The 19785-nt window shown below is 54.6% G+C and overlaps 1 protein-coding gene across 1 annotated transcript in view; it reads right to left on the bottom strand.

The window, feature by feature from the left end:
* Positions 1–711: 711 nt before the first annotated feature.
* LOC139013878 (V-set and transmembrane domain-containing protein 2-like protein) overlaps positions 712–19785 on the bottom strand; it is a 43708-nt gene continuing 24634 nt past the window's right edge. The window contains exons 2-4 of the mRNA XM_070420299.1: positions 13585–13754; positions 11936–11986; positions 712–2075 (exon numbers count right to left, since the gene is read on the bottom strand). Coding sequence (XP_070276400.1) covers positions 1803–2075; positions 11936–11986; positions 13585–13754 — 494 coding nt within the window. The 3' untranslated portion in view covers positions 712–1802. The remainder of the gene's footprint in view (positions 2076–11935; positions 11987–13584; positions 13755–19785) is intronic.

Below are 19785 nucleotides of genomic sequence, written 5' to 3'. Positions count from 1 at the left end.
AGGCCACTAGTGGATAAATAAGTTGATAGGTTGTAGGATATTCCTGCAGTGGAATGTTATACAGCAATAAAAATGGGCAGATCACAGACACGTGACAACACGGATGAACCTCACTAATAGAGCGGTGCATCAGAATAGAGATGGTAAGATTCCAGGTATATAAAGTTCAAAAAGATAGGCAATACTCAGCTATAGTGCTTAAGATGACATGCATATAGGCAGTGAAACTGTAAAAATGGTTAAGAATATGATGACCTTAAAAGTCAGGGTGCTGGTTACGTGAGAGAGGAGGGGCTGTGGATCAGAAAGGCACCTGGGCCCGACCCGGGGGTTCTGTTCTGGGTGCTGCTTGGGTGGCAGTGGCTCGCCCTTACTTGCTTTATCACGTATTTATTCACAAAACAGTGTACGCATGTTTTCTGCGCTCTTCTTTACCTGTGATTACTTCAAAATCTAAGAATAATCCAAGTGCCTGGTGCTGGACAAAGGCTGGTTTTCCTTCGCCCTCTCCCTGTGCGCCTCCCAGCTCTTGTTCCGTGCTTGGGAGCAGAAAGCAGAAGTGAGAAAATGCTGAGGGAGGTATGGGTGTGGGCTGGCCAAGCCCTCCCCCTGTTCCCTCCCTCTCCCCCTCCCCTGCTGTGCTGTTCCCAGACACAAATGCCCCGAAAAGACACAGCCCGGAGGTTTTCTTAAACCACTTTATTCAGGTTGGCTGGTAGTTACGGATTGAATCATGTATATAGGGTTGCCCACCCCACCCCCACCCGCCGGGGCAAAGCCCTCGGCCTCTCCCACATCCCCCATGCCATTGCTGAGGGGTGGCCAGAGGTTTGAGCCAGTTCTGAGGGGGTGTTGGGCCCAATAGAAATATTTACACATCACCAGGGGCGGGTGTCCCCCTGATCAGGAATTGTGAGGGGATTGGTACTGGGGTCCCAACAGCCCCAGGCCCTTGGGTGGGCTTGGCACGGACCCCGAGAGAGAGGGCTGGGACATTGGGAGCTGGCAGAGGGGGCTCCTGGGAGAGCCTCAAAGACCCTCAAAGGGGTCCTGCTGGTGCAAAACTCTGCATGGGGCCATGGAGTCAGAGGGGGAGGCCCTCTGCAGGAAGGGCAGAGATTCCTGGTCGCCCACCTCCCTAGAGGGTGGGGCAGGGAGCTGTTTCTTAGGTCTAAGGAGGCTGAACACGAGTGACCCACCAGGAGGCAGTGGGGCGTCTCCCTTTCCTCCCAGGGTCCCTATGAGTGACCCCAACAGGCCACAGCCCCAGAGCAAGGCTCTCCCGGGGGCTCTTGCCCCGTCTCTTCCCCAGGGGAGAGGCCCTAGCTCTACTCAGAGATTCAAGTCCAAATCTGGGGAGGGGTTGCTGTCCACATCCCCAGGCTCAAGTGAGGGAGAGTGGAAAGGAGGGAGAGTAAGGCTGGGAGGCCCTGCCTAGGGACAGGATTGGGGGACAAGCAAGCAAAGCGAAACACTGGACTCCACTGAAGCTGGTGGCCAAAGGGGGCAGCCTGCCCCAGCATGGTGTCCCGCGCCCATGTTTGGAGTGGTTGTCCCCTTGGTGCCCAAGGCTACCTCCTCCGAGCCAGGTCAGGTCACCGCACGGATCTGAAAAGGAAGGGCTGAGTGGGGCTTACATGCTGAGCAAAGGGGTGGTGGTCGGAGGGCCTACGTGGTGGCCACAGGTCTCGGGGATGGGGAGGCGGCTGGACCCGGCAGTCCCGTCCCCACAGTCCAGCAGCTCCTCATGCACTCTGTACAGCCTAGGGGCGCGGGGGGCACGCGGCGGGGGTAGCGTCCGTCTAGAGGCTGCAGGCCTCCTCGTCCACAGACCGCTTCCGCAGCTCCTTGCCCGGCTTGGGGGGCGGCGGGGCGGGCGCGGCGGGCGGGGCTTCGGGCAGGTGCAGGACCGAGTTCTCCCCGGGCTGCACCCGCAGGTAGGCCTTGACCTTGTGGTGCCGGGCCTTGCCGTCGCTGAAGTCGATGACCCGGCACTCGTAGGTGCCTTCGTCTGTGGGCTTCACCCGGGACAGGCGCAGCTTGTGGGAGATGTTACTGCCCACCACTTTGACCACCTGGGGGCGACAGAGAGACCGTGACCTGGCCTTGGGGCAGCGGGAAGACGAGAGTGTCAGCCCGCTGCTAGGGCGGGGCCCCAGAGACACCCCCACCAGGGCACGGGGAGTTCAATAGCAAAAAGGTAGAAGCAACTTAAATGTCTATCCACAGAGCAGACACATAAGCGGAAGTCGGTTCATTCCATGGAACAGGGCACAACAGTTAAAAGGAATACCCTAGGGCCAGGCATGTCACAGCTCAGTGACACGCAGGAAGTGAGAGCTCATTGCAAAACTCCTACCATTTCTGTAAATAAACACATAAAAACACTCTATTCTGGTTTTGGAGACTTGTGTGCGTACAAGTTTAAAATACACAGCAGGAAACACTGGCCTCATATCAGAGGCTGCCTTGAGGATACAGCCCAGGAGCGGGCTGTGGACTGGGGAGGAATGCAAAGTGAGTTCTTAGCTTAGTCCAAAAAGTCTTATTTCATAAACAAACAAACAAACAGACAAACACAGCCTGGCCTACGTGGCCCAGTGGTTGAGCATCGACCTATGAACCAGGAGGTCATGGTTCAATTCTCGGTCAGGGCATAGGCCCAGGTTGCAGGCTCAATCCGCTCGATGATTTTCTCTCACCACTGATGTTTCTATCTCCCTCTCCCTTTTCTTTCCTCTCTGAGATCAATAAAAATATATTTTTAAAAAATACAGGCTGATCACAAATATATCAACATTTCAGTAATTGTTCATCCCTGTTGGGGTGAACAGAACAAGTGTCTGTGATATCTGTCTTTCTACTTTGGCTTTTTGTTTATGTCTTTGATTGGGATTTTAAATTTTATTTAAAAATTGAAATTTAACTGATACACAGCAAAGTGCACACTTGATAAAATTTTATAAGTGCACACAAGTGTTTCCTTGTGCAACCACCAACTAGAGCAAGGCAAGACCATTTATAACCCTAGAGCGCACCCTTGTGGCCCTTCCTCACCAACGTTCCCCCCATGGGGTTAACTACTACTCTGACTCCTATCACTGTAGTTCAGTGCAGCCTGTTCTTGAACTCTTTCATGTGTAGCTTCTTTCACACAACATAGTATCAGCGAGATTCTCCATGTTGTTGCATGTCTATGTTTGTTCTTTTTCATTGCTGTGTAGCATTCCATCATGCGATCACTGGGAAAGCTAGGTGAAGGATACAAGAGACTGTTTTTGCAACTTCCTGTGAGTCTATAATTCAAAATGTAGAAAGTTAGAAAAAGGGAGGGGGGGGGGGTTGGGCCTGTGGAGAGGAGGGTAATGGAGAGCGGGGCTTTCATCCCTCCCTGCCCCTTAGTACTTAGGCCCTTCCTACTTCCCTGCCCCGCCTCCTGCAGCCCCCACCCCACCTAGACAGAACGTTGGAGACCCGTTCCCAACTGCCAGCTAGTGACCCCCTTCCCAGTGATCTCACCACCTCTCACGTACAGGCTCTCCAGGCTCAGGTGGGAGCTGCGTAGGCTCCAGACCTGGGGCCCTGGCACTGAGCTCTACCGGCCCCTCAGCTGGTCTGTTCTTGCCAGGCCCCAACTACTGGAGGCGGAAGCCCCTGCTGATCACTCACACAGTGAGGAGGCCAGGATGAGAAGGAGGGCAGTCTCTGACGGGGTTCATTCACTCTGCAGACTTGTTTCAGAGACTATGCTGGGCCCTCACACATGTAACTTCCAATCATCTCACTGGTCTGCTCTGGCCTCCCTTGTGCCTTCTCATCTCCTCCCAAATGCTAACCTCTTTCTGACCCCAGGGCCTTTGCATAGGCTGGTTTCCCTACCTGGGTGCTCTGCCCCATCTCTCTTCGCCTACTTGACTCCCATTCATTCTCAAACATCACCTCCTCCAAGAAGCCTTCCATCACAACTCTGTTTCCTTCATAGCAGTCATCACAATTTGAGAACCATTTAATTGATCTGTCTGTTGATTTGATTTTTGTTTTTCTCTCTGGCTCAACTATAAATTCCATGAAGACAGGAATATATATTTTGTTCATTTTAGTGACCACCACTGGGTCTGGTACCCTGTAAATAATAATAATAATAATAATAATAATAATAATAAATTGTTGGATGAAAGGACTCACTGTAGTTCCTTCTTTCTCCAAATGAAGTGGTACCCAGGCTTGCTAACTTGAGGTCACATACACACAATTATACCCACTTCACAGATGGTGAGACTAAGGCTCCAGAAGGAGGAGTGACTCTCCCATGGGCACTGAATCAGTGAGTGGCAGCGCTAGGAACTGAACCCAGGCCTGACTCCATGCATTCTATCCCTCAAAATGGTGTGACAGGCCCACACAGGGTTACCAGGAGCTGGCAGGGCAGTGGTGAGGGGGGTGCTTCCCGGGCTCCAGAAGGAAAGAGGGCAGGTGGGCAGCAGCAGGGAGCCTGCCCATCCTCCCTGATTCCGAGCACTATGGCTGGCCATCATCCCCAGGAAGCAGGAAAACATGGGCTGCGGCACAGCAGGAGGCACGAGGTGGGCCATGGGCCATAGACAGAACTTCCCAACAGCAAGCCGTGGGAAACGTGACAGCAGCCCTCTTGGTGTGGGGGCAGGCGCCCCTTCCCAGTGCCAGGCTGGGCCCAGCTGGAGGCTGTCGGCCCTGCTGATTCCATCACCTCTGGCCAAGGGCAGGGAGAGGTCCTCTGGCCCTGCCATGCTCTCGGGGAGTGAGGGGATGCTGTTGCAAATGCGCAGCGGGAAATGAATTACCTCAACATCTGTTTCCCTCACGGATATTAATTATCCTTCATTTGTCAACCCTACAAGGCGCTAATGGAGTAATAATGCGAAGCGCTGGGAGCAGCCGCTCCTAGGGAGGGAGCATGGAGCATGGCCCACCCCTCAGCCCACCCTCACTCACCTCAGGGCGCTAAGGCTCGGACAGGCTCCCTCCTCCCCCAGCTCCCTCCCACCCTGTCACCCCTCTGCCAGCAAACACATGTGGCTTTCAGAAGCTCTTCCCCAGTCCCCTCCCCATCCCACCCCCAGAGGAGGAGGGGGGCTGAGCACACTGTAAGGGCGCGGGAGGCTGGGCTCTGATCCTGACAGTCAAGGCCCCCTGGCCCTGGTTTTCTTGGGCTGGATCATCCATTCATTTGACACACATTTATCAAGCGCCCCCTCTGAGCAATGCCGGCATGGGCTCATGGTCACATGGAGGGTCCAGACCTCACACCTGTAATCCAGCACCACAGTGAGCTGGTTCTAATAGGACAGAGGACACATACACACTGCCCCCTCCCAGCCCCAGTGATCTGTGCCAAGCACCGTCTGGAGAAGGCAAATACTGAGAACAATAACAGTGATCCTGGTGCTGGTAGCTAGTGTTTGTGGAGTGTGTGGTCACTGTGAGATGATATGCTAAAGCTTCACACATCTTATCTAAACCTCGAGATAACTCCCTGATGCAGGCACTTCTGAAATTCCCAAAATACCCATTGTATGAGTCAGGAAACTGAGGCTCAGAGAGGTGACGTGCTTGGCCCAAGGCCCCAGCTGATGAGAGAAACCAGGCCTTAAACACAGCTCTGGGGAGCCTCCCAAGACCAGGGAACCTCAGTCTGTCTTTCCACCCCCCCCCACCTCATTCCCCAGGCCCCCAACCCTCCGTGCTTTAGGGGGGCCCAGCCCTTCTCAGAGACAGCCTGTGGGAGGGACCCCATCATCCTGCCCTGCTTCCTGGGGGTGGCAGAAGCAGCCTGTTGGATCTCATCATTCACAAATTGGGCAGAAAATCCTGCGGCCCAGACTCCAATGAGACGGAAGAGGCCAGAAGAAGAGACCCCCACACGGCCGCCCGGCTGTAAATCATAATCACTGCAGCACAGGCATCGACAGGCCCTAGTGGTGCAATTAAGCACCTAATTACGCTGAAAGAAACAAGGCAAGTCCACACCGTGACCAGGCTCAGCCTCTTCCCTGCTCGCCTGTGGCCCAGGCCTTTGCAGGCACAGCAGGGCCCCTGGGCCATCCGGCAGACAGGCTGGTATTTCTCCTGAGCACCGTCAATGTGGGTGCCTGGTGCCAGGCCTTTCCTACGTGTGGCCTCACGGCTGAGGCCTAAGAGTGATATGGTGAGCCCGGGGAGGTGCTGGGGTGGGGGACAGGGGTCAGATGGTCCCTGTCCCAGGCCAGCTCCTGCTCGGAGCTCTGCCACTCCCGTGCCTTCCTCAGCAACACCCAGCCACGCCAGCAGCTTGCCTGCATGTTCAAGAACCCAACTCAGGGTCTCCCCAAATCTGGGCCCCAGAGAGCCTCACCCACTGTAGCCTGACCCTCCCAAGTCATCATTCCCAACACTGCTTCCACACTCAGGCACAGTCCATCTCCGAAGCCCATTGATCTTTCCCCTGAATGAACATCACTGGGCCCCTCTCCTTCCCTCCAGAATACAGACCCTCGCGCACTGGCCAGAGCAAGACCCCAGCTTGTCTCACCTGGGTCATCACCCCAGCTTCCTCCCGGTCCCTGTGGAGCCACTCTGGCCTCTTCCAACCTGTCCTCCCATGACAGCCAAACAAATCTTTTCAAAATGCCCCCAACTTAGAAGCCTTCCTTCTACTGCTCCCTGAAGTGACTGTCAGGAGGGGGAGCACTTTGGGGTCTCATCCCTGCCTCTCCGCAGCCACATCAGCCTCCAGTCGTTCCTCCAACACACACAGCCAGAGACGTTCCCTTTTCTGCTAGTCAACCCCTCTATACTTCAGTGCTCATCTCAAATAGCACCTCCTCCAGGAAGCCCTCCAGGCCCCCCAGTCTAGGACAGGTCCTGTTACTAGCTCAGACTCCCATGCAGCTCTCCTCATTTTGATGATCACAATTGTCACTTGACTTTTCATCATGTGATTATTGGGTTAACATCCATCTCCCACACCGACTGGGAGCACCCTGAGGGCTTGGGTGTGTGTGACCATGGCCTTCACAGAGGCATCTTCAGGGCCCTCAACTGCAGCCCAGCTGCTCTATGGATGTTTCAAGGGATTCCCAGGATGGATGTGATACTGTTGTAATTAGCCTAGTTATTAATGACAGGAAAAGAGCAAAGGGAAGGCCAACTATTATATTGGGGCTAAGGATTGAACCTGAAACCCAGACTATTACAGGCATGTCATTTGGGCAGCTTCGCCAGGAAGCTACAACTTTGCACTCCCCAGGGGAAGGGAAAGGGAAGATGGATGCATGCCCAGGAAAGTGGGGGTGACAGCAGGAATGCACTTGTCTGCCAGTCACACCTGGGGACAGGTCATTGGCCAGAATGGGCCTGGCCACTGCAAGGGTGTGAAACTTGAGATATTTAATCCCCTAAACACATGCTTCCTGGCATTCTCCCGTGTGGCCCATAGCCATGGGGACCCCACACACAATGGACAGACGGACCGTAACCAGCCTGATGCTGGACTGGACCCGGCTGCAACGTGGAACAGAAACTCAGGCCAATGGCTTTGCTTCTAGCTCTACCGAAGCCCCCACTGCACTTCTTCTATGACTGGACTAAGGGAAATGGGCCTTGGGAAACCCAGGGGTGTAACCACACAAATAAATAACTCATCCTCCCGTGTGAGTCTCAGAAAATTCCTTTTCTGGAGATATCATGAGGACTCCACCCCCCGCACTCAGGGGGAAAGGGACACCTCAACTTCCCTGGTAACAGATGGAGTGATTTTGCCTCCACATGAGTCTCGCCTCGCCTTCCTTGCAGACTGCAGGACTTAATGCCTAACGTGTGCTGTGAGTTACGGCAGGAATTTCAAGAAAAGATAGAAATGTCTATAGCAGAAAATGAAATCACAGGGCACCCTGACCCACCGCTTGGCCTGATAATGCACTTCGTGGACTGCTCCGGGCCCCTACCCCCAACCCCATCCGTGCGGCACCCACAGGTGCGCCCCACGCGGGGGGCAGCCAGGCAGGGCAGCAGGGGCTTGACCTGCAGGCCACTTGGTTGACCTGACAAACGCAGCTGCCTCTTAACTAACCAATTACGGAGATTCTCGGTGGGGCTGTAGAGTGCTTCCTGAGACCCCTTGGGCTGTTCCTGGCTTTGGGTGTTTGGGTGCGGGGGGGCGGGGGGGGGGGGGTAGCAGGTTGGGATGAGTGGGCCAGAGCACTAAGCCACGTGTACACGGGACCTGGGCTTCCCGCGGCTCTTTCAGACTAAAGCAGGTGACATGAACCGAGTCTACAGCACCAACAACTTCAGTGAGACGGAAGGAGGAACTACCGGTGAAGAAGGCAGTTGGGCCACTGGGAACAAAGGTGTGTGTGGAGAACTTCACCTCATCCTAAAATTAGGAAGTTGGGAACCATCTCTACTTGCAAAACTGGTTAAGGGGAAATTAACCTAAAGTGTAAAACAGAACTTCAATTCGATCAAAAGAACAACTTCCAGAACCTGAAAATGGCCGATAAGTAGGAGGATTTGCCTGAATCACAGGAATGAGACTCAGCCACCCAGGGAGGTGTTTCTAAGGCCAGAGGCCCTTCCCCAGGCCCCTAGCTAAATGAGATAATTCCTGTAAAGCACTCAGCAAGGTTCCTGACATGCTAAGCACTCAATGAATGGTAACTGCATTATTATTATTGTTATTACTATTTTATCCCAGGTGCTTGTCCTCCCACCCACATAAGCGATCCCTTGGTTCCCCTCCGATTTCCTGCAGAAAAGCTGGGCCTCTTTCACTGCTCCACCCCGCCCCCACCCCCGTGCGCTGGGAATAGGGATCTGTAATTTACAGATTCATGTTGTTTCCATTCTAGTAACCACAGTCATCCGCACGGCCATATCCATAGGACTTTACCGTTTCCAGTGTTTGCATACAGGTGTCGGACATCAGTGAGGGGGAAAGGGAGGCGCAGGGAGGTGGCAGAGCTGGAGCCAGGACTCAGCTCCCGGGACTTCAGTGCTGGCCCCAGTGTGTCCTCACAATCCCCCCCCCACCCCCCCACCCCCGCTCAGCACAGACCCTCTGCACCCTCCGAGGGTTACCATGCCCCCCCACACAGGTCCCTGAGCCCATCAAGCCCCTGGAAGCTAACTGTACTCCCTCCTTCAGAACCCCAATGCTACCCAGCCGGTAGGCTGCATTGTTTGGCTCCCATGATCTTTCCAAAAATCAAATTAGGTCCCAATAGTTAAAAATCAGGAGATATTGCCCTGGCCGGTTAGACTCTGTGGTTAGCATGTTGGCCTATAGCAGAGGGGACCAAAGGGTCTTGGGTTCAATTCCCAGTCAAGGGCACATACCTGGGTTTCAGGTTCAATCCTTAGCCTCAGTTGGGGCACCTGCAGGAGGCAACCAATTAATGTCTCTCTCACATCAATGTTTCTCTCTCTCTCTCTCCCCCCCCCCCCACCCCCGGCCTCCCTCCTTTGCACTCTCTCTGAAAATCAATGGAAAAAATATCCTCAGGTGAGGATTAACAACAACAAATAAATAAATAAATATCGGGAGCTATTCCACTAAAATTGGGATTTTTAGAAGACATGGAACTGTTGGGCCAGAACAGTGCCTGGGTTCTGCTGGACCTGAAGGAGTGAAGCCCTGCACGAGTCCTTCACATCACCTGTACACATACTGAGGCTATGTATGTATGTGTAATAGTCATTTGATAATTTTTTTAAAGAATAGTTTATTGATTTTTAGAGAGATAGGAAGGGAGAGGGAGAGAGAGAGAGCAACATCAATGTGAGAGAGTAACATCGATTAGCTGCCTCCTGCAGCAGCCCCCGACTGGGACCAACCCCCAAAACCTTGGCATGTGCCCTGATGAGAAATCGAACCAGCAACCTTTCGGTGCACAGGATGATGCCCAACCAACTGAGCCACACCGGCCAGGCACTGTGCTAGGCTCTGGAACTGTAACAGTGAATCAAGCAGGCACAGTTCAGCCCTACTGTCTGTAGGGGAGTCACAGGATGGATCATTACAAACGGAAATGCAGCCAGCGGGGGAAGTAAGATGCCCGCTGAGTCACAGGGTCAAGGAAGGTTTCCTGACTTTAGTGCTGAAGGAAGAGAGAGGAACAGACAGGGGCTGGCCTGTGAGAAGGCAGAAAGGCAGCAGGGTTGGGAGGGGCAGGGGAGCGGGTCAAGCAAGATGAGACAGCCCAGAGGGTGAGCAGGGAGCCCAGAGCCTTGAAGGCGGCAGGAAAAGTCTGAGCTTCTCCTAGACTGCAGGAAACAAGGAGGGGCATCTGCTGATGGTGCCGCCAACTAAACGCCCGTGTACTTAAGAGCAGTCACATGTGTGACGCTGTCTGCAGGAGAAGCAGTCGGTGAGACCCCAACCAGACCCCGAGGGCCCCAGCTGGTGCAGGAAATCAGGGGCCAAGGTGGGGGGGAGAGTGGCTGCACAATCAGTCTGAGCGCGTTTATTTTATTATCTAATTAGCATCTTCGCATTCTCCTCACGTGGGGCCAGCAGCCTCTAATTCCAATCCTCTAAAATCAATTAGATTATTCTCTCCTTTGCCTGAGATGCTCCTTAAACCCCAAACAAAATCATAGGAGAGAGAGTTTCGATAAGCGGGGTGTATAAATATACAGAGATCTCCACCTGCCTGGACTTACCAGGTGGTGTTTGAGCAAGAAACGGGGCCTCACATATGGATGTGCCCCTGGCACAGAGGGTGAGGGTGAGGGGCCGGGGTGGAGAGGGGGGGACCAGCATCCACCCTAAACTAGAAATGGCTCAAATTTCTAGACCCCAACTCTGAAAGGCCCTGCGGCAAACAGCACAAACGATGCTCTTACGGCCCTCTCCTCCCCTCTCGTCTGCTCACCTTTTGTCTGAGGAGCTGTGGGCGCCTCCTCCCAGGCCTCCTGCCTCCACTCTGCCACCCCATCCCTGCCAGTGCCTGCTCGACACTGTGACTTCTGCTGTGGCTCCTCGGAGCGTCTATGTCTAGTCACCTTTGGGGTCCTGAGCTCCCCAAGTCCTTGAAAAGTTGTGGAAGAAGCAGCAGAAGAACAAACTTGGAGGCCACTCCCCACGCGTACACACCCATACCCCTGAGCACCTGCATTTTCTGAGTGTGTTGGTGTGGGCTCTGGCTTCCTGCCAGGATGACCTCCTGCCCCACGCGCAATCCCAGCTGGTCTCATGGCCACATGCATCCGCAGGTCGTCCCTTCTGCTCAGTCCCTTTCGCCTCCTTTCTCAATTCTGCCTGCCTCTCTCAGGCCCCTCTTTGGGTGCCCCGCCACCACAAAAACTGTCACTCTCTCCAGCATAGCCTACAGACAAAGAACTGGAGTCAGCTCAGTCACACCATGCCCTCTAGCAAGTCTCTAGGCCTCAGTTGCCCCACCTGTAAAATGGGTGAGTGCTGGCCCTTCCCTATGGAGGTGGAGCAATGATAAAATGAGTCAATGCATAAAAGGCCTAGCCAGTCCTCAAATCCTTCGGCACAGCTCCCCCACCCCCTCACCCCAGGAGCCAGAGCACCAAGTGACCGTGAGAGGCTGCGGCTGTCAGTCGTGATGGGCCGAAAAAAGCCAGCTCAGTCTCATTAGACCCTGTTGGTTCCCCAAATAAAAAATGCTGCTGAGACAGACACGAAGCATCAGGGACGCACACAGCCTTGGTTCCCGACAGGAGAGAATGCGTCTTCTCTCCCCCTGTCATTTTTTGTGCCTGTCATTCAATGAACTTGAAAAATCTCCAGCTTTTAAAAAACAGATCAGAGCCATTTCCCCTCCCCCTTGTTTTTCTTCTCCTCCATCCTCTTGCCCAAGCTCCCTGTGGTACTGGACCAAAAAATTTTTTTGAAATTACAGCTGTGTCCTCCATTAGAGCCCTTGCGAGAAGTCATTACAGAACTCACACTTATTTTGGTGGCGTCCTTCCCTGCGTCTTCCTGCTGAGATGCTTTTAGCTGTTGGGAGCAGGAGGGGCGGAGAAAGCAGAGAAGCCATTAGCACCACTGGGTGGGGGTTCGGACAACAGCTAAGATTCTAGCAGCGGGTGAACTCTGGGGACCTTGGGATCCAGAGCTGGGGGTCCCTCAGCTCTGTGTCCACTCAGGAAGAGGAAGTGAGTCCGGGTAAAATCGACTGTATCTGGGGATAAATGGGGGTGGGTAGGTGTGAAGGCAGAAACGTGAGTCTGCGTGGTGTGCCTGTCTGTACACCTGTGCCTGTATCTGTGCAGGGGTTGTATTTTCAGGTGTGTCACACACATGAGAGAGTGTCTGCAGCAGATACTGTCGGAGCCCTGCCCGCAAGCTGTTTCCTGCAAGCTGGCCCGGAGGGACCCTGCAAGCTGGCCCGGAGGGACCCAGCTGCAAAGACCAGCACCGGCCTCAGGGCCCTCTCTGAGCACCGGAGTCCTCTGAGCCTGTGTGGCAGGGAGTCGACACTCCCAGGAGCAGGACAGAGTTTAACAGGCGTTTGTGACTATGTGAGAAGATCTCTCCTGAACCTGCGAGAATGTGTGACCACCCCCAGGTGTGCACAGGGAGGTGTGTGAATGTATGTGTTCAGATGGGAGTGCGAGGGCAGAGAGGGTGTGTTTGCATATTATTTGCATATACACAAGTGTGAGAATAAAAGAGTTTCAGCTTTGGTTCCCCCAGATGCAGCCCCAAGACAAAGACTTCAGTGCAAGTAGCTTATTAGGAGGTGATCCCAGGAAACAACAGTAGGGGAGTGAGTGAGGGGGACAAGAAAGGGAGGAGGTCAGTAATGGGTGCATCATCAAGCCAGCACCCACTCCCACTGGGCACCTCAGGAGAGAGCACAGACCTCTTCATCTCTCCCAGCTGAGGGGCGAGGGCACTGGGGGACTATCCTCCAACTCCTGTGGCTCTGGCGGAGTGCTCCTCTAGCCGGCCTCGCTGACAGCAGGCTCTGTTGTCCACAGAAAACCCTCAGATAGAATCACGGGGCTGGCAGTTGGCAGCGGGGCTCGTGGCAGGGGGTGGTATATGCCCGGGTGTGTGGGCAGGGACATCCACAGCATCTGGTCCCGTGGCGGGCACATATGAACGTGTCGGTGCATGGAGGCCAATGCATGCACGGAGGCCGGCCGCAGGGGTGTGCTGCACGTGTGTGGAAGGGGACATGCATGGTGCTGCGAACTCGGCAACAGTGTCTGCGTGTTCGCAGGGGCCTTTCCAACACAGCTGTCCTTTAGCTCGGAGCAGTGGGGGGAGGTGAGTCAGGAGATCACCTGGAACTAGCTTCTGTCCCTCTGCCTCGGTTTCCCCACCTGTACACGGAAGTGTAGCTGCCTGTAGCTGCACTCTGTGCTCTATGGAGGGCTCTCTGGTGGTGCCCATCCCAAGTGCTCAGCCCGGCTCTGCCTCCTGCCGGACACCAAGCCTCCAATTCAGAACGGGCGGGGGGGGGGGGGGGGCGGGGAGGGGTGAGGTAGGGGGGGAGGGAGAGAGGTGGGTGCTGCAGAGGACAGACCCCTCAGAAGAGATGAGGGTCAGAGACACCCCACCCGGGGCCGGGTTCTGGGCGGCAGTACCTGATTCGAGGCCCACGCTTGCTTGTCGGTCCAGTCCCTGTGGCTCCGCACGTACCACCACTGGATCTCCAGCGAGTAGGAGGGGGAGCCGCTGCCGCGGAAGGAGCAGGCCATCTCCACGTCCTCGCCTGTCCTCGCCGTCATGTCGTGGGGCGTCTCTGTGAACAGGGCTGTGCAGAGAAACGGGGGAGGAGTAGCCGGGGCTCAAGAAACCGGGCCACGGGCACACCTGGGAGCCGCCAGGCCTGCGGGTGGGGCCCCTGGAGAAGTCAGCGAAGGGTGTGCAGCAGCAGCTGGCCAGACGGGGGAGGAAGGAGTTGGCCCAGAGCCCCGAATGCCCCACTGGAGCCCGGCTTCTGTCCCAGAGCCCGTGGCACCACCAGAGACTCACGCAGGGAGCAAAGGGTCAGAGGAGGCGGGGTTGCAAGGTGGTGAGCAAGGAGGCCAGGAGGCCAGGAAGGAAGCTGCCCGTCTCATCAATTCTTCCAGATTTCTCCAGGTGCCTGCACCCCAGGCCCCTCCCGGGTTATTCCCAACCCCAATGCTCCCCACCAGGGCCCCATCTTGCCACTACAGCCCTTGAGGCCCCACCCAGCAGGGCAGAAACACAAGTGGAAGGAAGGACTGTGGGGCCAGAGGGGGTCTGTTTTATTCTGAGCGCAAGGCCTGGGCGGGCACAGAGGAGACATGTGACCCAGCCTGAGGCCATGGGGAGGCTTCCTAGAGGAGGTGTTGCCCAGGCAGTCCTGAGTCAGGAGTGGGCACGGGGTGGCTTTTGGTCAGAAGATGGAGAGAGAGTCTGGCTCCAAGAACTCATGGGGCCACATGAGTTGGCTGTGGGTGTGGGCTCTGGTCCCAGATTCTCTCTGTTCCCTCCTAGGAACTGCCTAGGTGGGGTGGGGTGGGGAAGGGCCCCTCAGGATCCATTGGCTCCAACCTTAGTGGTGAAGGGGGCAGTATGTCTTCAGGACAAGTGGGGAAAACCGAGGCTCTGGGCATTGGATGGCATATCTGAGTCTCCCTGTTTACCGGTGGCAACATGAAGGCCTGTTCCAGGCACCGCCCCAAGGACCCACCACCGGGGGACCCTTCACTCAGGGAGAAGCTGTGTATTTGAGAAGGCACCGCGAGTGCAGGATTGGGAGCCAGGAACGGAGAACTGAGCCTGTTTTTGCCAAAGACTTGCTGTGTGACTTTGGGAGAATCTTTCCTCCTCTCTGAACCTCAGTTTGCTCCTCTGTACAATGGGGATTAGAATTCATGGTTGGAGAACCCCACCAGCTCAGACAATCTGAGGGATGGGTCACTGCTACTGGGGGAAGGGAAGCTTGAGGGAGGAGGAGGTGGCATGTCAGCTGGGCCCTGAAGGACGGGAGGCAGAGGCCAGAAGAAAGGGAGTGTTGTGAGCCAAGGCAATAAGAAGGGAAAGCCAGAGAGCCTTAAAAAAAATGCACAACATTCATGAGCATCTTAGCACCAGGCAGATACTGTCTCTAATCCACTTACTCCCATTCGACAGATGAGGAAAACCAGGGCTCAGAAAGATGACAGGACTTGCCCAAGATTCACAGAACTGGGTTTTGAACCTGCATCTGACCAGCAGTTGTGACCAAGACCCAGAGGTCCATCAGCCTCAGAATCTGGTCCGAATTATCAGGTGAAATTCACCCACCAGGCTCCACACTTCGGCATCTGCTTCCTCACTCTGACAAGGGCAGCCAGTTCCTCCCACCTCCCCCGAAAGTGGCAGCACTCACTGGCGAGAGGTTCTTGCTCCCTCTCCTAACTCTGCCAGTGAAAACATCCTGTTGGCACCAGAAACTGGTAGGTGACCCGCCCTGATTCTATGATGATGATGCAATAACAAACTCTAAAAAATACAGAGTCCTTGGTTTGTGGCAGGCACTGAGCCAAACCCTTTACACCAGTGGTTCTCAACCTTCCTAATGCCGCGACCCTTTAATACAGTTCCTCATGTTGTGGTGACCCCCAATTTCATTGTTACAAATTGAACATAATTAAAGCATAGTGATTAATCACAAAAACAATATGTAATTATATATGTGTTTTCCGATGGTCTTAGGCGACCCCTGTGAAAAGGTCGTTTGACCCCCAAAGGGGTCGCGACCCACAGGTTGAGAACCTCTGCTTTACACTCATTTCTCATGTTCCCACCGTCATGCTAAGGAGCAGGTGTGATCATTATGATGCCCATTTCCAGGTGGGAAGACTGAGGCTCAGAGAGGTTAAGAGTGAGTAGGTAGTTACATTTGCACCCAGTTCTAGAGGGCTCTAGAGCGGAAGCTGATAATTTCTAGAACTTGCTCCTGCAGCTCGTCTTCCCGATCCCCCACCCCCACCTCCTCCCTCCAGCCACCCAGACCCCCCAATCTCCACATTAGCATCCCCGCTGAGTTTAGGACATAAAATCCATGTCTCCTCTTTGACTTCCTCCTGTCCCTGAGCCCTCCTCCCTGCCAGGTAACTCCTCACAGCCAGTCCCTGGGGAGGCGGGTGTAATTATAGATTTTTGAGGACACAATTGTGTTCTCCAGCCCCAGGGCCCGAGCAGGGTTGGGCTTGCTGGGAAGACAATTAAAACCACTGTCTGCAAATTAGGGTTCTGTAGGAAAAGGAGGAGGCTTGATTGTATGCAACATCTTCCTTTTTGCTTTTAATTGGGGGAGGGGAGTGTTTAATACCCCCAGACCCGTTATCAGGGCATCACCTGCAGGAAAGCGCTTGTGGCCCTAGTGCAGCCCCTCAGTTTGGCTTCTGGAAAGGCAGGGGGTGACCTGGAAGAGCTTACCCGCCCTTCAAGAGCAGGGGCCTGACCTTCTTCCGAACCTTCCAGACCCTGGAATACCTAGGGCTTTGCCTTCAGGTCTGGGTTCAAATCCTGTTTCCTCTACCCACTAGCTGTGTGACCGGACAAGCCTGTCTACCTCCCTGAGCCTCAGATTCTTTATCTCATAAAGTAGAGAATGAGGGGATGCAGGGGAGGATTACACAAGGCAACATATGCCTCACGCACATAGTAGGTGCTCAAGAAACAGCACTGCTTTCTCTCACCTTCTAGCTCAAAATTCTCTCCCAAGAAAGATTTTAAAGATGCTTCTTAGATGTAGCCTCATTAGATTATGCAGTGGACACAACATCTGTATTTCATTCACACCCGGCCTCACGACTTATCATCATCAGTCTTGTATCTCCTCTGCTTCCTCATTTCTCCCCCAAGCAACCAGTAGGCCCCAAAAAGGGGTTTGTCCGACAAAGGCAGTCCCAGCCCAGGCCCCAGCTCCCTCTGTCTCTGAGTTCAGATTCCCCATCCCAGACCCTCTGGTTCAGCCTCAAGTCTCCTTTCCCTCTGCACAGTCTTCCCTGCTGCTCCATTCTTCAAAGCTCTGGTTTGAGGCTGCTTCCTCCAGGAAGCCTGCAGGAATTAGACCCCAGCCCACCCATCAATCTCTGCCAGAGTGAGAGCAGGGGGACTGGTGGTGGGGGCAGCACCTGGGCAGGGGAACCCAGGCGGAGCTGGAGCATGAGAGAAGCAAAGGAAGAGAGCGAGAGAACGGGCCCTTGGTTACCTCTCTGACCAGGCCCTCCTTGGTGTCCCCTGCGTCTCCGAGTCCTCCCCTCCCTGCCCCACTAGAATGCATTAGAGGAAGATACTGAGTGTCTGTGTCTCCCCCAGCCTGAGAGCTTCCCCAGGACAGGGCCCCTGCATTGTCCAGCATGGATCAGGCATGTAGGGGGTGCTATTAGGCATTTGTTGAATAAGTAAAGAAATAGCCCGGCTGCATGGCTCAGTGGTTGAGCATCGACCTATGAACCAGGAAGTCATGGTTCGATTCCTGGTCAGGGCACATGCCCGGGTTGTAGGCTCAATCCCGGAGGCAGCCGATCAATGATTCTCTCTCATCATTGATGTATCTATCTCTCCCTCTCCCTTTCTCTCTGAAATAAGTAATAAAAAATATATTTTTAAAAGAAAGAAAGTGAGAAAGGTCAGACAGAAACCCAGAGAACTTAAGTTAGAGACTGTAAGCGAAAGAAAACAAAAAAGATAGACATCATTCATTCATACAGTCGTTCATTCATGCAACATTTATTGGGCACCTACTATTTGCCAGGCTATTTTTCTGGGAGACTGCACTCCGAAGAGGAGGGATGGGGACACACACACGGGCACAGGCAACCTGATCAGGCCCCAGCAGGACAGCCCCTCCTCAGCCTCCCTCCTTGTGGCCCTCACGACCATTGGTGCCCAAGCTGGCTTGGCCCACATGAGCCCAGCCGAGGGGGTGCCCAGCCAAACTGATAGGCAAGCTGGCAGCTCCCCAGAGGGCCCATAAAGTTGTCATGTGAAGTGCAACCAAGAATGAAATGGGAATGAACAAATGCCGGCCGTGCAGAAAGGGCCGTGGCTGCTTTGCTGGCAGCTCCCCACCCTGTCCAACCTTGAGGTCCATGGACCAGCCCCATCAACCCTGTGGGTCATCCTTTGAGCAGAGGCCCACAAGCCAGACAGTTGATGTGCCTCATCCCACAAAACCCTCGCAGCAACCTGCCCAGCAGGGGTCACTGTCCCTTTACTCCAGGAGGAGAAACGGAGGCTCAGAGAACCGGGGGGCCAGCGTGGCCAGTCCCCTGTCCCCGTGCCGGCGGAAGGAGACCCGCCTCTGTGCCAGACACGGTACACGGGACCCACTTCATCCTCCCAAAGACCTTAGGAGGTGGCTCTATTTTTAAAAACGTGTTTTATTTATTTTTTAAGAGAAAGAAAGGGAGAGGGAGGGAGAGAGAGACATCAATGTGAGAGGGAAACAGCGATCCATTGCCTCCTTCCCGCACCCCGAACAGGATTCGAAACGAACCCCGGGTGTGTGGCCTGACCGGGAATGGAGCCGGCGGCCTTTTCAGAGCACGCACGAGACGACACTCAACCAACTGAGCCGCACCAGCCAGGGCCCGTGGTTCCATTTATTGTCAGCCCCACTTCACAGGAGGACCAAGGCCCAGCGAGGATGTGTTGGTGCCTGACGTCACACAGCACGAAGGAACAGAGCCAGATTTCAACCCCAAGGTGGACCACAAAGTTTCCCAGCCAAAACCTGAGTCCTCTCTAAGCTCCTGCTCCGCTTCAGCAGTAAAAAGTGTGGCTCTGTGGGGGCCATTTCCAGAGAGCCTGCCTGCTCTGTGCCCAGCGCAGCTGGGTGCTGGGGCTGGAAGCGTGTGTGGCCACCTTAACTCCCGGTGGGAGGCAGGGCAGGGGGAAAGGGTTACAGAGGGAGTGTTCAATGACACCCAGCTCACTGTGAACCTCACTGCACCCCTGAAATCAGGAGATGGAAATGCCCATTAGAGAAGGACCTAGATAAGCAGATGGAAAACCCCCAAAGACTGGGAAGGCGGGCCTCAGCCAGAGCCCTCCCCTCCTCCCCAGGGATGGGAGCAGAGTGACTGCCCTGGGATGGGCCAGGGGAGGCACTGAGCCTTCTCTTTGTTCCCTCCTGGGCCTGGCAGGCTGCCTGCAGCAAGAGGAATCGGGGTTGTGAGTCGATGAAAGGTTGTTTCATCTTGGAGTGGACAAATTTCCTCTTCTCCAGAAGTGGAGAGGGAGGTATCTTGTACAAAAGCTTACAGAATCACAGTGCTGAGTGGAGACACGCTGGTCTCTGCATGCAGCAGAAGCTCGTGGAATGACCCCCCACTGGGCCAGGCTCCATGCTGCTGGGCTTCCAAAAGGCTCAGACCAGGCCCTGCCCCTCCAGGAGCCCACAGTCCACAGGGGACTTACGCCAGGGACTGTTGTGTGGACAATAAATGTACAGTTGTCCAGGGTGTGCACTAGTCACATAGCTGTGCAAAGTGCAGTGCTAGGAGGGGCCAAGGCCAGCCGACGTGTGCCTGGACAGTCAGGGAAGGCTTCTCGGAGGAGGGGGCATGCTTGAACTTGAGTGGGGTCTGAACAATCAGGGGGAGCTCAGAACAAGAAAGGACATACCAGAGAGAGGGCTTCCTAAGTTCAACCTTTTGGGGACCCCCCCTCCTCACGGTCTCTGCAGAATTCCTGTACCACCTGCACTGTCATTTACCTGATGTTTATTTTCAAAGCCTCTTTCCCTTTTTACTTGAAAAAATTCAGCTTAAAAGGAGACTTTTATTACTGCCATAAACAGAAAATCAGCATCATCTGCC

The sequence above is a fragment of the Myotis yumanensis genome, unplaced genomic scaffold (genome assembly GCF_028538775.1).
Source record: "Myotis yumanensis isolate MYYU_CA2020_CCGP unplaced genomic scaffold, mMyoYum1.0.hap1 SCAF_7, whole genome shotgun sequence".
NCBI lineage: Eukaryota > Metazoa > Chordata > Mammalia > Chiroptera > Vespertilionidae > Myotis > Myotis yumanensis.
Note: the sequence above shows the minus strand (reverse complement) of the source record. Positions and strands in the feature narration are given on the sequence as shown.